The sequence below is a fragment of the Panulirus ornatus genome, chromosome 11 (assembly GCF_036320965.1).
Source record: "Panulirus ornatus isolate Po-2019 chromosome 11, ASM3632096v1, whole genome shotgun sequence".
In the NCBI taxonomy this organism is placed as follows: domain Eukaryota; kingdom Metazoa; phylum Arthropoda; class Malacostraca; order Decapoda; family Palinuridae; genus Panulirus; species Panulirus ornatus.
This window is the reverse complement of record NC_092234.1, coordinates 1,597,261-1,610,014: the sequence shown is the minus strand read 5'-3', so window position 1 is coordinate 1,610,014 and position 12,754 is coordinate 1,597,261. Positions and strand designations below refer to the sequence as shown.

The window sequence follows — 12,754 nt, the reverse complement described above, 5'->3', positions numbered from 1 at the left end:
GCTGAGTACTTTAGGGTAGAATGGGTTCCACGTGCAGTGGAGGATGAATTAACTTAGGGATAAATGATCCTTATGAATTCATAGTAACAGAGAAGAAAACAGGCATATATAGGGAAGCTGCAGTATCACTACACCCAAGTGGATCAACATGCTTAATCCTTCAAGAAAAAAAAAACATGTAAGCAGACTTTACTTGAGCCATCACTACAATTTCGTAGCTCACTGCAGTTTCAGCATAAAGTTAAGGGAAATCTTATGCACTGTTATTCGATGGGAGCACATTCATTCTCATCAGTAATGCTGCCATCTACTACATGAAGAAATAAGTGAAAAGACTTCTGATCCTAATTTATTTTGTGGTGAATTTTCTGGTGAGCATTTTCTGGCACCGATATTACAATTGATAAAGATTGAACTGTTAATGATTATCTGGGTATTTTTCATAAAAAATCCACATTATGCACCATTCAAAATGATAATGTTGAATCATTTAAGTTAGAATATGCAAAGTCAAATCTTTCTTTTCACCTTATGTCACCACAAACCAGCTTATATATATAACCAACAGAACTGCATACAAAGATTTTCTCTTTCCATTCACAAATTTACAAAAATGCATTACAGTAAATATTTCACAATCAATGAATTGTGCATGACAAAATATTACATGGAATGTGTCTAACCTTTACAAAAAGTTCCCTGTGGCATACATAAAAGGGTTAAGACTCAGCTTATTATATCATCTATATTCTCTTCCTCTTCAAATTCTACATAATTATAAACCCTTGATAATCTGTGTCCTATAATAGGACCTATGAAAAAAAAACTTATGTAGGTAATGTTTTAAGAGCAATTCCTACTACTTGTCAAAAGTTCAACCCCATTACAACTAGTCACTGATGGGGTAATTCTTTACAATTATTCTATTTTGAAATTTTTTTTTACACGTTTTCAAAAGTGCAAAACTATTACAACTAGTCACTGATGGGGTAATTCTTTATAATTATACTATTTTGAACAATTTTTTATACTTTTTCAAATGTGAAACTCCATTACAATTAGTCACTGATGGGGTAATTCTTTATATCCACATCATTCAAAACATATTCTTTTACTTTTTCAGACATAAAACCTGTAGTCTGTATGAGACTAATTCTAAGGAGCTTTACTTCTACCAATAACAGGAAGTAACATCAACTTGTCCAGCATGTTTTCATGCTCACACCTAAACAGATCTAACCCTCACACTACAGCGTTTTATTTTATTAATCTCACAAGAGCACAGCAAGTTACAACATTTGCAGAGTAACTCTGTAAAAATAGTATTTCAAAATAACAACAACTTTCCTTAACAGCTCCATCATGTAAAAGCATCTTGGAATAAAGTTTTCAAAATAGCATACCTATGATGGGTTACACCTTTCAATATGAGTGTCATGAATTATTTTGAAGACTCTAGACAACAGGCAACTCATCACTGACAGTTTTTAAACATTTCAATAAGCAACATCAAGACCCCTGACATGGTTCTTAACAAAAAGAGAAGCATGGAAATTTAACAGCAAATCATGTTACTAAATATTCATGCTTCATATCCTAGTGCCAAAATGAGTTGACATTTAATCATAAAACTTTAACTGCTATCTTATAAAGTTTGTGCTGTATGATCATCTTATGGACAGTAACCCATTACAAAATCAAAATCCCTCTGATAATTTTGTCTCAATGTGTGAGGCATTTTTAAAGTCAGTCAAGAGGTAGCACAAGGAGCTTTTTACATGCCCTGAATAAAGCATGACACCAACTGCTTTAACAGCCTTTATCAAATTGAAACAAAGAGATCTAGAAAACTGGCAGTTCATTACAGAACTAATGCCTTGAAGTTCAGAATCACAGGGCTGACCAAGGAGTATTACACCTGCAATCAAGTTTTTTGCAACAACCTATCAGAGAAATTTAGCAGATGGGCTCATCACAACTCAATGTGAGGTGTCTCATCATCATCATCATTATCTGTTGAAAAATAAAAAGACATACTTAAAATACAGATATGTCATAAAACAATATAAAAGAAAAGGATTACTAAAATTAATATCGAACACTATAGAACTAAATTGATAATATATGTCAATATGCTCCTCTGGAAGCTAATTGTCTAAACTTCTTGATCTGATCCTCCAACACACCTGATGCCTTCCGGTTGTACGAACAGCATGTGGATGATAAAAATGACAATAGCAGAGGACATATACAGCCACAATAGATCAGGGGGAGTCATCCAGGAGGGGCGAGGGAGAGCTGAGGAACACAAGTAAAGTTTGGCTCCAAGAACAGGAAAAAAATCCTATAAAATATTTAGTTTCATTTTCCGATGTTGTTGGGTGGCACCATGATGAGTGATAAACCCCACCACGTCCACGGTTCTGGACTGATACAATGACTAGGTTTAAGAATATGGGGTATTGTACAGCACATATAGTAGATTGCTCAATAGGAATGTGCTAGTGGAAGTTCAGCAAAGGAGGGGGGGGAAAAATACAAAATATGTCAGAAGAATGTTAAGAAGCTGATATGTGAAAGCAAAGAAAGAGTAGATGAAGATTTTTGAAGAAAGTGAAAAGTTTCATGATAAACTATACTGGAAGGAGGTGAAAAATGAAAGAAGCAGATGTAAGAGTAGAAAAGTTGATGTGAGAAGTAAGGAAGGGGAATTGCTGAATCAAAAGGAGGAAGTGAAAGGAAGATGGAAAGAGTATTTTGAAGAACTGATGAAAGTGGGAGAAGGGGAGGCAGCAGTCATTATGTGCATGGGTATGGAGGATGGAAGGAAAAGGATACAAGTGCAGGAGCCTATAGCAAAAAGGGAGGTAAGAAGGGAAATGGTGAGGCTGAAGGTAGGAAAGGCACCTGGAGTGGATGGGATTACAGATAAAATGCTAAACTATGGAGGAGAAAGTATGACAGAGTGGATACATCTGATATGTAATTTAGTATGGAAACACAAGGTTGTGCCTGAGGACTGGGTGAAAGCTATTATCATTCCTTTATTCAAAGGGAGAGGAGCTATGAGTGCACGTAGCAGTTATAGGGAAACAAGTCTGTTAAATATACCAGGAAAAGTGTATGCAAGAATACAAATCGATAGAGTGATGGAAAAGACTGAATGCACAATACGTGAAGAGCAAGGGGTTTTAGGAAAGGTAGGGGATGTGTGGATCAGATTTTTGTAGTGAAGATGGCCACGTAAAAGTATTCAGCAAAAAAGTAAGAAGTTGTATGCAGCTTTTATGGATCTGGAGAAAGCCTATGACAGTGTCAAAAGGAATGCTTTGTGGGATGTGTTAGGGATATATGGTATAGGAGCACAAATGTTAGATGGTGTAAAAGCCTTCTACAGAAGAGCAAATGCGTGTGTAAGAGTGGATGGAGAGCTGAGTGGAAGTTTTGGGATACATATAGGTGTAAGGCAGGGCTGTGCGATGTCACATTGGCTTTATAATATATCTATGGATGGAGTAATAAGGAGATGAAAGCAAAACTAGGGAAGGGGGGTGCAGAGATGGAGTGTGGTGGCAAGCCTGTTTCCGCATGATACTGTGTTGTTCGCTGAGAAAGAAGAGAAGTTGCAGAAGATTGTGTGTTTTATGATGTGTGTTAGCAATGGCAATTAAAGGTAAATGCAAGTAAAATGAAAGTAATGGTGTTTGAAAGGAAACAGAGTGAAAGTATAGATTTTGTAAAACCATATAGAGTGAAGGAGGAAAGTGTACTAAGTTGTGCTGTGGATATGGGGGAAAAAAAAGACTGGAAGAAGTGAAGGAATTTAAGTATCTGGGAGCTGTCTTGAGTAAGTGTGGTAATATGGTATGAGAGATGAGGGAAAGAGCAGTACAGGGTTGAAGAGTCATTGGGTCCCTTAACAGAATAATGAAGGGTAGAAGTGTACATATGGAAATGAAGAGAGGATTAAGGGACAGCATATTCCTACCAATCCTGACCTATGCAGTCAAAACATTGAAATGGAATGTGGCAACAAGACCAAGAATCCAGGCTGTGGTAACGAGTTATTTGAGAAGAGCATGTGGTGTAACTATAAGGAATGAAGAAAGAAATAAAAGGGTGTATGAGAGATGAGGTATGGTAGGGAATGCAAGGGGAGTGAATTGTGGAGTGATAGAATGGGTGAAACGTAATACTGTGAGGTGGTCTGGGCATATGGAAAGAATGTAAGACTGGGCATTTACAAGGAGAATGTATGATAGTACAATTAAAGGGGTTGGTGTGAGTGGAAGGCCACCTGTGACATGGGCAAACAGGGTGGAAGAATACTGGAGGGAGAGAAATAGTGAAAGAATGAGTGGAACTGTGTATGTGAGGGAAGCATGTAAGGACTGGGATAAGTGGAGATACTTTTGCTGTGGCTACTCCTTGATGAGAGTTCCCAGAGGGAATAAGCATCAGTGATATAGATAGATAGAGCAGCACATTGTAAGCTATTAAAAGACACTAAACAATAAAAAAAAGCACTGATAGAAGTGTAACTCATGGCCTGATAACATACTCTGTTCTTACATGTATAAGGAATAAAGTAAGTGCACAAATCCTGAAATAACGATGTAGTGATCAGAATTTTTTTTATAAACATGCCATTGGAAATCATAGAATAACTAGGCTAAGATTCCTGAAATGACACTGTCTAGATAAAGATGCGCCTCAATTCCCTCACCCAATTTCAACCTGAGTCAGAGTCCAATGAGCAAAAGCAGCAGCAGTCAGTATTCTATCATTTATCTACATTTCCCTTAAAATATAATATCTTGTCACACATAAAACTTGGCAACACTTAATTCATACAATTCATTTTTTGTAACTAGATTTTTCTGCAGGGAGTGCTATGCATTAGCCCTGTCTTTTGGCAAAATGGTAGGAGCGATAGATTGTAGTAGTAGGCATGAACATTAAGCAGAAGCATTAGGTAGTTGTAGTTAGTACGAACATTAGTTGAGAGCAACTGGTAGAAGTAGTAGGTTGAAAAATTAGGCAGGGTATTGATTGAGAGGGTGAAGGCATGCACAGAGCATCAGATTGGGGAAGAGCAGTGTGGTTTCAGAAGTGGTAGAGGATGTGTGGATCAGGTGTTTGCTTTGAAGAATGTATGCGAGAAATACTTAGAAAAACAAATGGATTTGTATGTAGCATTTATGGATCTGGAGAAGGCATATGATAGAGTAGATAGAGATGCTCTGTGGAAGGTATTAAGAATATATGGTGTGGGAGGAAAGTTGTTAGAAGCAGTGAAAAGTTTTTATCGAGGATGTAAGGCATGTGTACGTGTAGGAAGAGAGGAAAGTGATTGGTTCTCAGTGAATGTAGGTTTGCGGCAGGGGTGTGTGATGTCTCCATGGTTGTTTAATTTGTTTATGGATGGGGTTTTTAGGGAGGTGAATGCAAGAGTTTTGGAAAGGGGCAAGTATGCAGTCTGTTGGGGATGAGAGAGCTTGGAAAGTGAGTCAGTTGTCGTTCGCCGATGATACAGCGCTGGTGGCTGATTCATGTGAGAAACTGCAGAAGCTGGTGACTGAGTTTGGTAAAGTGTGTGAAAGAAGAAAGTTAAGAGTAAATGTGAATAAGAGCAAGGTTATTAGGTACAGTAGGGTTAAGGGTCAAGTCAATTGGGAGGTAAGTTTGAATGGAGAAAAACTGGAGGAAGTAAAGTGTTTTAGATATCTGGGAGTGGATCTGGCAGTGGATGGAACCATGGAAGCAGAAGTGGATCATAGGGTGGGGGAGGGGGTGAAAATCCTGGGAGCCTTGAAGAATGTTTGGAAGTCGAGAATATTATCTCGGAAAGCAAAAATGGGAATGTTTGAAGGAATAGTGGTTCCAACAAAGTTGTATGGTTGCAAGGCGTGGGCTATGGATAGAGTTGTGCGCAGGAGGGTGGATGTGCTGGAAATGAGATGTATGAGGACAATATGTGGTGGGAGGTGGTTTGATCGAGCAAGTAATGTATGGGTAAGAGAAATGTGTGGAAATAAAGAGTGTGGTTGAGAGAGCGGAAGAGGGTGTTTTGAAATGGTTTGGGCACATGGAGAGAATGAGTGAGGAAAGATTGACCAAGAAGATATACATGTCGGAGGTGGAGGGAACGAGGAGAAGTGGGAGACCAAATTGGAGGTGGAAAGATGGAGTGAAAAAGATTTTAAGTGATCGGAGCCTGAAAATGCAGGAGGGTGAAAGGCGGGCAAGGAATAGAGTGAATTGGATCGATGTGGTATACTGGGGTCGACGTGCTGTCAATGGATTAAATCAGGGAATGTGAAGCGTCTGGGGTAAACCATGGGAAGTTCTGTGGGGCCTGGATGTGGAAAGGGAGCTGCGGTTCCGGGCATTATTACATGACAGCTAGAGACTGAGTGTGAACGAATGGGGCCTTTGTTGTCTTTTCCTAGCGCTACCTCACACACATGAGGGGGGAGGGGGATGTTATTCCATGTGTGGTGAGGTGGCGATGGGAATAAATAAAGGCAGACAGTATGAATTATGTACATGTGTATATATGTATATGTCTGTGTGTGTATATATATGTGTACATTGAGATGTATAGGTATGTATATTTGCGTGTGTGGACGTGTATGTATATACATGTGTATGGGGGTGGGTTGGGGCATTTCTTTCATCTGTTTCCTTGTGCTACCTCGCAAACGCGGTAGACAGCAAAAAAAAAAAAAAAAAAAAAAAAAAAAAAAAAAAAAGTGCGTAAGACAAGGGAGCAAATGGGAACTTCAGTGAAGGGCGCAAATGGGGAGGTGATAACAAGTAGTGGTGATGTGAGGAGATGGATTGAGTATTTTCAAGGTTTGTTGAATGTGTTTGATGATAGAGTGGCAGATATAGGGTGTTTTGGTCGAGGTAGTGTGCAAAGTGAGAGGGTTAGGGAAAATGATTTGGTAAACAGAGAAGAGGTAGTAAAAGCTTTGTGGAAGATGAAAGCCGGCAAGGCAGCAGGTTTGGATGGTATTGCAGTGGAATTTATTAAAAAAGGGGGTGACTGTAGTATTGACTGGTTGGTAAGGTTATTTAATGTATGTATGACTCATAGTGAGGTGCCTGAGGATTGGCGAAATGCGTGCATAGTGCCATTGTACAAAGGCAAAGGGGATAAGAGTGAGTGCTCAAATTACAGAGGTATAAGTTTGTTGAGTATTCCTGGTAAATCATATGGGAGGGTATTGATTGAGAGGGTGAAGGCATGTACAGAGCATCAGATTGGGGAAGAGCAGTGTGGTTTCAGAAGTGGTAGAGGATGTGTGGATCAGGTGTTTGCTTTGAAGAATGTATGTGAGAAATACTTAGAAAAGCAAATGGATTTGTATGTAGCATTTATGGATCTGGAGAAGGCATATGATAGAGTGGATAGAGATGCTCTGTGGAAGGTATTAAGAATATATGGTGTGGGAGGCAAGTTGTTAGAAGCAGTGAAAAGTTTTTATCGAGGATGTAAGGCATGTGTACGTGTAAGAAGAGAGGAAAGTGAATGGTTGTCAGTGAATGTAGGTTTGCGGCAGGGGGGTGTGATGTCTCCATGGTTGTTTAATTTGTTTATGGATGGGGTTGTTAGGGAGGTGAATGCAAGAGTTTTGGAAAGAGGGCCAAGTATGAAGTCTGTTGTGGATGAGAGAGCTTGGGAAGTGAGTCAGTTGTTGTTCGCTGATGATACAGCGCTGGTGGCTGATTCATGTGAGAAACTGCAGAAGCTGGTGACTGAGTTTGGTAAAGTGTGTGAAAGAAGAAAGCTAAGAGTAAATGTGAATAAGAGCAAGGTTATTAGGTACAGTAGGGTTGAGGATCATGTCAATTGGGAGGTAAGTTTGAATGGAGAAAAACTGGAGGAAGTAAAGTGTTTTAGATATCTGGGAGTGGATCTGGCAGCGGATGGAACCATGGAAGCAGAAGTGGATCATAGGGTGGGGGAGGGGGCGAAAATTCTGGGAGCATTGAAGAATGTGTGGAAGTCGAGAACATTATCTCGGAAAGCAAAAATGGATATGTTTGAAGGAATAGTGGGTCCAACAATGTTGTATGGTTGCGAGGCGTGGGCTATGGATAGAGTTGTGCGCAGGAGGATGGATGTGCTGAAAATGAGATGTTTGAGGACAATGTGTGGTGTGAGGTGGTTTGATCGAGTAAGTAACGTAAGGGTAAGAGAGATGTGTGGAAATGAAAAGAGCGCGATTGAGAGAGCAGAAGAGGGTGTTTTGAAATGGTTTGGGCACATGGAGAGAATGAGTGAGGAAAGATTGACCAAGAGGATATATGTGTCGGAGGTGGAGGGAACGAGGAGAAGTGGGAGACCAAATTGGAGGTGGAAAGATGGAGTGAAAAAGATTTTGTGTGATCGGGGCCTGAACATGCAGGAGGGTGAAAGGAGGGCAAGGAATAGAGTGAATTGGATCGATGTGGTATACTGGGGTTGACGTGCTGTCAGTGGATTAAAACAGGGCATGTGAAACGTCTGGGGTAAACCATGGAAAGCTGTGTAGGTATGTATATTTGCGTGTGTGGACGTATGTATATACATGTGTATGGGGGTGGGTTGGGCCATTTCTTTCGTCTGTTTCCTTGCGCTACCTCGCAAACGTGGGAGACAGCGACAAAGCAAAAAAAAAAAAAAAATATATACACTTGCGCTACCTCGCAAACGCGGGAGACAGCGACAAAGCAAAATAAATAAATAAATAAATAAATAAATATATATACACACATAAAGAGGTAGGTCGAGGTGGTGTGCAAAGTGAGAGGGTTAGGGAAAATGATTTGGTAAACAGAGAAGAGGTAGTAAAAGTTTTGCGGAAGATGAAAGCCGGCAAGGCAGCAGGTTTGGATGGTATTGCAGTGGAATCTATTAAAAAAGGGGGTGGCTATATTGTTGACTGGTTGGTAAGGTTATTCAATGTATGTATGACTCATGGTGAGGTGCCTGAGGATTGGCGGAATGCGTGCATAGTGCCATTGTACAAAGGCAAAGGGGATAAGAGTGAGTGCTCAAATTACAGAGGTATAAGTTTGTTGAGTATTCCTGGTAAATTATATGGGAGGGTATTGATTGAGAGGGTGAAGGCATGTACAGAGCATCAGATTGGGGAAGAGCAGTGTGGTTTCAGAAGTGGGAGAGGATGTGTGGATCAGGTGTTTGCTTTGAAGAATGTATGCGAGAAATACTTACAAAAGCAAATGGATTTGTATGTAGCATTTATGGATCTGGAGAAGGCATATGATAAGAGTTGATAGAGATTCTCTGTGGAAGGTATTAAGAATATATGGTGTGGGAGGCAAGTTGTTAGAAGCAGTGAAAAGTTTTTATCGAAGAAGTAAGGCATGTGTACGTGTAGGAAGAGAGGAAAGTGATTGGTTCTCAGTGAATGTAGGTTTGCGGCAGGGGTGTGTGATGTCTCCATGGTTGTTTTATTTGTTTATGGATGGGGTTGTTAGGGAGGTGAGTGCAAGAGTTTTGGAAAGAGGGGCAAGTATGCAGTCTGTTGTGGATGAGAGCTTGGGAAGCGAGTCAGTTGTTGTTCGCTGATGATACAGCGCTGGTGGCTGATTCGTGTGAGAAACTGCAGAAGTTGGTGAAGTAAAGTGTTTTAGATATCTGGGAGTGGATCTGGCAGCGGATGGAACCATGGAAGCAGAAGTGGATCATAGGGTGGGGGAGGGGGCGAAAATCCTGGGAGCATTGAAGAATGTGTGGAAGTCGAGAACATTATCTCGGAAAGCAAAAATGGGTATGTTTGAGGGAATAGTGGTTCCAACAATGTTGTATGGTTGCGAGGCGTGGGCTATGGATAGAGTTGTGCGCAGAAGGGTGGATGTGCTGGAAATGAGATGTTTGAGGACAATGTGTGGTGTGAGGTGGTTTGATCGAGTAAGTAATGTAAGGGTAAGAGAGGTGTGGAAATAAAAAGAGCGTGGTTGAGAGAGCAGAGGAGGGTGTTTTGAAATGGTTTGGGCACATGGAGAGAATGAATGAGGAAAGATTGACCAAGAGGATATACGTGTCGGAGGTGGAGGGAACGAGGAGAAGTGGGAGACCAAATTGGAGGTGGAAAGATGGAGTGAAAAAGATTTTGAGTGATCGGGGCCTGAACATGCAGGAGGGTGAAAGGCGGGCAAGGAATAGAGTGAATTGGATCGATGTGGTATACCGGGGTTGACGTGCTGTCAATGGATTGAATCAGGGCATGTGAAGCGTCTGGGGTAAACCATGGAAAGTTGTGTGGGGCCTGGATGTGGAAAGGGAGCTGTGGTTTCGGGCATTATTGCATGACAGCTGGAGACTGAGTCTGAACGAATGGGGCCTTTGTTATCTTTTCCTAGCGCTACCTCGCACACATGAGGTGGGAGGGGGATGGTATTCCATGTGTGGCGAGGTGGTGATGGGAATGAATAAAGGCAGGCAGTGTGAATTGTGTGCATGGGTATATATGTATGTGTCTGTGTGTGTGTATATATATGTGTACATTGAGATGTATGGGTGTGTATGTTTGTGTATGTGGACGTGTGTGTATATACATGTGTATGGGGGTGGGTTGGACCATTTCTTTCTTCTGTTTCCTTGTGCTACCTCGCAAATGCGGGAGACAGCGACAAAGCAAAATAAATAAATAAATTTCTTTTCTTTCTTTTCTTTTAAACTATTCGCCATTTCCCGCGTTAGCGAGGTAGCATTAAGAACAGAGGACTGGGCCTTTGAGGGAATACCCTCACATGGCCCAATTCTCTGTTCCTTCTTTTGGACGAGAGGGGAGGATTTCCAGCCCCCCGCTCCCTCCCCTTTTAGTCGCCTTCTACGACACACAAGGAATACGTGGGAAGTATTCTTAATCCCCTATCCCCAGGGATAAATAAATATAAAAGAGGTAGTAAAAGCTTTGCGGAAGATGAAAGCTGGCAAGGCAGCAGGTTTAGATGGTATTGCAGTGGAATTTATTAAAAAAGGGGGTGACTGTATTGATGACTGGTTGGTAAGGTTATTTAATGTATGTATGACTCGTGGTGAGGTGCCTGAGGATTGGCGGAGTGCTTGCATAGTGCCATTGTACAAAGGCAAAGGGGATAAAAGTGAGTGCTCAAATTACAGAGGTATAAGTTTGTTGAGTACTCCTGGGAAATTATATGGGAGGGTATTGATTGAGAGGGTGAAGGTTTGTACAAAGCATCAGATTGGGGAAGAGCAGTGTGGTTTCAGAAGTGGTAGAGGATGTGTGGATCAGGTGTTTGCTTTGAAGAATGTATGTGAGAAATACTTAGAAAAGCAAATGGATTTGTATGTAGCATTTATGGATCTGGAGAAGGCATATGATAGAGATGCTCTGTGGAGGGTATTAAGAATATATGATTTGGGAGGCAAGTTGTTAGAAGCAGTGAAAAGTTTTTATCGAGGATGTAAAGCATGTGTACGTGTAGGAAGAGAGGAAAGCGATTGGTCCTCAGTGAATGTAGGTTTGTAGCACGGGTGTGTGATGTCTCCATGGTTGTTCAATTTATTTATGGATGGGGTTGTTGGGGAGGTCAATGCAAGAGTTTTGGAAAGAGGGGCAAGCATGCAGTCTGTTGTGGATGAGAGAGCTTGGGAAGTGAGTCAGTTGTTGTTCACTGATGATACAGCGCTGGTGGCTGATTCGTGTGAGAAACTGCAGAAGTTGGTGACTGAGTTTGGTAAAGTGTGTGAAAGAAGAAAGTTGAGAGTATATGTGAATAAGAGCACGGTTATTAGGTACAGTGGGGTTGAGGGACTAGTGAACTGGGAGGTAAGTTTCAATGGAGAAAAACTGTAGGAAGTGAAGTGTTTTAGATATCTAGGAGTGGATTTGGCAGTGGATGGAACCATGGAAGCAAAAGTGAATCATAGGGTGGGGGAAGGGGCAAAAGTTCTGGGAGCGTTGAAGAATGTGTGGAAGTCGAGAACATTAACTCGGAATGCAAAAATGGTATGTCTGAAGGAATACTGGCTCCAACAATTTTATATGGTTGCGAGGCGTGGGCTATGGATAGAATTGTGCAGAGGGTAAGAGATGTGTGGTAATAAAAAGATTGTGGTTGAGAGAGCAGAAGAGGGTGTTTTGAAATGGTTTGGTCACATGGAGAGAATGAGTGAGGAAAGATTGACCAAGAGGATATATGTGTCAGAGGTGGAGGGAACGAGAAGAGGGAGACCAAACTGGAGGTGGAAAGATGGAGTGAAAATGATTTTGAGTGATCGGGGCCAGAACATGCAGGAGGGTGAAAGGCGTGCAAGGAATAGAGTGAATTGGAATGATGTGGTATACCGGGGTCGACGTGCTGTCAATGGATTGAACCAGGGCATGCGAAGCGTCTGAGGTAAACCATGAAAAGTTCTGTGAGGCCTGGATGTGGAAAGGGAGCTGTGGTTTCGGTGCATTATCACATGACAGCTAGAGACTGAATGTGAACGAAAGTGGCCTTTGTTGTCTTTTCCTAGTGCTACCTCGCGCACATTTGGGGGGAGGGGTTGGTTATTTTCATGTGTGGTAGGGTGGCGATGGGAATGAATAAAGGCAGACAGTATGAATTATGTACATGTGTATATATGCATATGTCTGTGTGTGTATATATATGTATACGTTGCGATGTATACGTATGTATATTTGCAGGTGTGGACGTGTATGTATATACATGTGTATGTGGGTGGGTTGGGCCATTCTTTCGTCTGTTTCCTTGCGCTACCTCGCTA

General features: G+C 41.3%; 1 protein-coding gene across 2 annotated transcripts in view; it reads right to left on the bottom strand.

Annotated features, from left to right (window-relative positions):
* Nucleotides 1-336: 336 nt before the first annotated feature.
* The window catches only part of Grp170 (Grp170 co-chaperone), a 201,341-nt gene continuing 188,923 nt past the window's right edge, over nt 337-12,754 (bottom strand). For both annotated transcript variants that reach the window (XM_071666297.1, XM_071666296.1), the window contains exon 19: nt 337-2,013. In XM_071666297.1, coding sequence (XP_071522398.1) covers nt 1,973-2,013 — 41 coding nt within the window. In that variant the 3' untranslated portion in view covers nt 337-1,972. The remainder of the gene's footprint in view (nt 2,014-12,754) is intronic.